This window comes from Antechinus flavipes, chromosome 4 (genome assembly GCF_016432865.1).
Source record: "Antechinus flavipes isolate AdamAnt ecotype Samford, QLD, Australia chromosome 4, AdamAnt_v2, whole genome shotgun sequence".
In the NCBI taxonomy this organism is placed as follows: domain Eukaryota; kingdom Metazoa; phylum Chordata; class Mammalia; order Dasyuromorphia; family Dasyuridae; genus Antechinus; species Antechinus flavipes.
Genome location: NC_067401.1, coordinates 124,891,188 through 124,894,422, shown reverse-complemented (window position 1 = coordinate 124,894,422; position 3,235 = coordinate 124,891,188). Strand labels below are relative to the sequence as shown.

Genomic DNA, 3,235 nt, shown 5'->3' with positions numbered 1-3,235 from the left:
CAGGGGAAAATCTCACTGCATCTTTCATAGGGTTGAGGCTAGAGTCCCATAGCATTCTCTCCCTCCACATCTTCATCTCCTGGCTTCCTTAACTTTATTCAGATGTCAGCTAAGATCCCATGATTTAAAACAAAAACAAAAACTTTTCCTATGCTCTTTAGTTCTAGATCCTTCTCTTTTCTGAAAATTTATACTATCTAGTCTGGGTATAGTTGTTTGCATGTTGTCTCTTGTAAGGTTCTTTTCCTCAAACTCTGAAAATCCACTTTGGATCTTCAGGCTTAGCCATAGCTCTGGTCACACTGGTCTGGGATAGATCTCCAGCAGATTTTTCCGGCCTCTTATCCAAGAACTAGCAGAGCCCTTAAACTCTGGAACACTCTTCAGCTTTTGGACCTTAAGTTCTGGATATTTTCCCCAGAGCCTGGGGAGAAGAACACCCCTGCATTTGAGCCTCCCCGCCCTCATTGTGACGCCAGTTGTTGTACACCTGGCCAGTCCCGTACCCTGCTCCCCCATTCACACAAGGGCGCCCTCCTAAAGGGCTCTCCAACTCTTTGGCTCTGTGTCCTTGCACCTCTGGATGACTCAGACCCTGCCTACTCCACTTAAGCACCCCTGGGACAGTTCGACCTAGGCTGACGTCTTTCTGCTCTCCATCACGGCCAGCCAGATTTCTTTCCACGTCTTACCTGGCTCCACCTCTCTGAAACGCATGAGTCCGCACTTTGGATCGATTCACATTGGTATTTCCTTAAACATCAGGAGGAGTGACGGGAGGGTCCACCCTGCAGTCGTCGCTTCGGTCAACAAGAACACCAACAGTGTGACCGTGGAGTGGGTGGAGAAGGGCACCAACAAGGGCAAGAAGGTCGATCTAGCCTCGGTGTTCTTGTTGAACCCAGGATTGGCCACTCCAGAATCATCGCTGCCGTTGTCCGCGCTCTATTCCGCCAAGGGAGACAAGAGCTTGGCAAACCACTGGGTGGTGCGTCCACAGAAGAACGAGACCGCTTCAGGGGACAACGTGGTGACCTTCAGTGAGCCTATCTTGGTCAAGCAGAGAAAGTCACATTGCCTACGGGAGATTGAGAAACTACAGAAGCAGCGGGAGAAGCGAAGGCAGCAGCTGCTGGAATTTCAGGCCAAGAAAGCCCTAAATGTTAATGTGGTTAGTCCCAACTACGAAATCATGTGTATGATTCAGGAATACCGTAGGCAAATGGATTACTCCAAGATGCTTAGCTCGGAAACTACAGACAATCACCGAATCTGCGTCTGCGTACGCAAAAGACCACTCAATCAGCAAGAAGCCCTCTTGAAGGACTTGGACATCATCACCATCCCCACCAGGAACGTGGTCATGGTGCATGAATCCAAGCAGAAGGTGGATCTAACTCGCTATCTTGAACATCACACCTTCCGATTTGACCATGCGTTCGATGACACTGCCTCCAATGAGTTTGTGTACCGATTCACTGCTCAGCCGCTGGTGGAGAACATCTTCCATAAGGGTATGGCCACTTGCTTTGCCTATGGTCAGACGGGCAGTGGGAAAACTCACACTATGGGAGGGGACATTTCGGGCAGAAACCAAGACTGCTCCAAAGGCATCTATGCTTTAGTGGCTGAAGATGTCTTCTTAATGCTCAAGAAGCCCACTTATGAGAAATTGGACTTGAAGGTCTATGGGACATTTTTTGAGATTTATGGGGGCAAAGTCTATGATTTACTGAATTGGAAGAAGAAACTCAAGGTCCTTGAGGATGCCAAGCAACAAATCCAGGTTTTGGGACTGCAGGAACAAGAAGTGTGCTGTGTAGAAGATGTGCTGAATCTCATTGAGCTAGGTAGTAGTTACCGCACTTCAGGTCAGACATCTGTCAATGCTCACTCTTCTCGGAGTCACGCAGTGTTTCAGATCATTCTTAAGAGGAAAGGGAAACTACATGGAAAGTTTTCCCTCATTGACCTAGCTGGCAATGAAAGGGGAGCAGACACCTGCAGAACCAGCAGACAGAGGCAGCTAGAAGGGGCAGAGATAAACAAAAGCCTCTTGGCCCTCAAAGAGTGTATAAGGGCATTGGGACAAAATAAGTCTCATACCCCATTCAGAGCCAGTAAACTGACACAAGTGCTTAGGGACTCATTTATAGGCCAGAACTCTTCCACTTGTATGATTGCTACAATCTCTCCAGGGCTGAGTTCTTGTGAAAACACCCTTAATACTTTAAGATATGCAAACAGAGTGAAGGAATTAACTCTTGATGCTAGGCTCTTAAGCTATCTCCATCCAATTGGGCACCAGGAATCAAAGCTACTAGATAAGCATATTGTAAAGCCTGCAGGGAACCAGGAGAAGAGTGATTATAAAATATTTTTACAGAGTGAGGAAGAAGAGGAGGGAAATGAAGAACAGGTGGCATCTTCAAAATCAGACAAAAAAAATTCAATACCTTACAATGAATCCAGTCAGTGGCTCAGAGCTTTTTTAGAGATGGCAGATGGAATAAGCTATGATGTAGATTTCTGTGCTGCCCAGTTAGAGTCCATCTTGGAGCAGAAAATTGTTTCTCTGAAAGAAATCCAAGGAAGGGTGAAATTATTTCGGGAAAGCCTCCAGAAGGAAAAGCCTGGCAATTGAGAAAACCAGTGTCACAAAAACAGTTTTAAAGTGATGGATGCAGTGCTGCAATTTCTATCTTATATGTGAAAGTGGTCCAAATAGTCTGAATGTAAACACCCTTCTACTTGAAAGCTTAAAATCTCTTAAATCATGCAAGTCATCAATATACTCTTATTTCTTCCTGTGCATGGTATTTCAGTTGGGGAATGGGGGGGATGTTTGAATTTGTGATCCATGGGATTTAGGCAAAAAAGAGATTTTTAGTAATTAAAGGGGATTTTCCATTGAATTCAATGCATTAAACATTTCTTGAACACCTACTATGTGCTAGCATTGTACTAAGTGTTAGGGATACAAAAAGAGACAAACGACAATCTCTGCCCTCCAGGAACTTACAATACAATCTAATGAGAGACAATATTCAAAGAAATATATACATAGCAAGTAATATGTACAGAATAAACAAGAAATAATTAAAAGATGCAAAGCATCATAATTAAGAGGATTACTGAAGGCTTTCTTGTAGAAGGTAAAACAGAAAATGGACATAAAAATAAGTATATGTGTACACTAGTGTATATTATTAATACATATATATCATTTTAGGTA

The 3,235-nt window shown here is 44.1% G+C and overlaps 1 protein-coding gene across 1 annotated transcript; it reads left to right on the top strand.

Moving 5' to 3' along the window:
• Window positions 1-540: 540 nt before the first annotated feature.
• Window positions 541-2,946, top strand: KIF2B (kinesin family member 2B). Its single transcript, XM_051994263.1, has one exon. The coding sequence runs from the start codon at window positions 716-718 to the stop codon at window positions 2,642-2,644; it is 1,929 nt and encodes a 642-aa protein (XP_051850223.1). The 5' UTR covers window positions 541-715; the 3' UTR covers window positions 2,645-2,946.
• The last annotated feature ends 289 nt before the right edge of the window (window positions 2,947-3,235 follow it).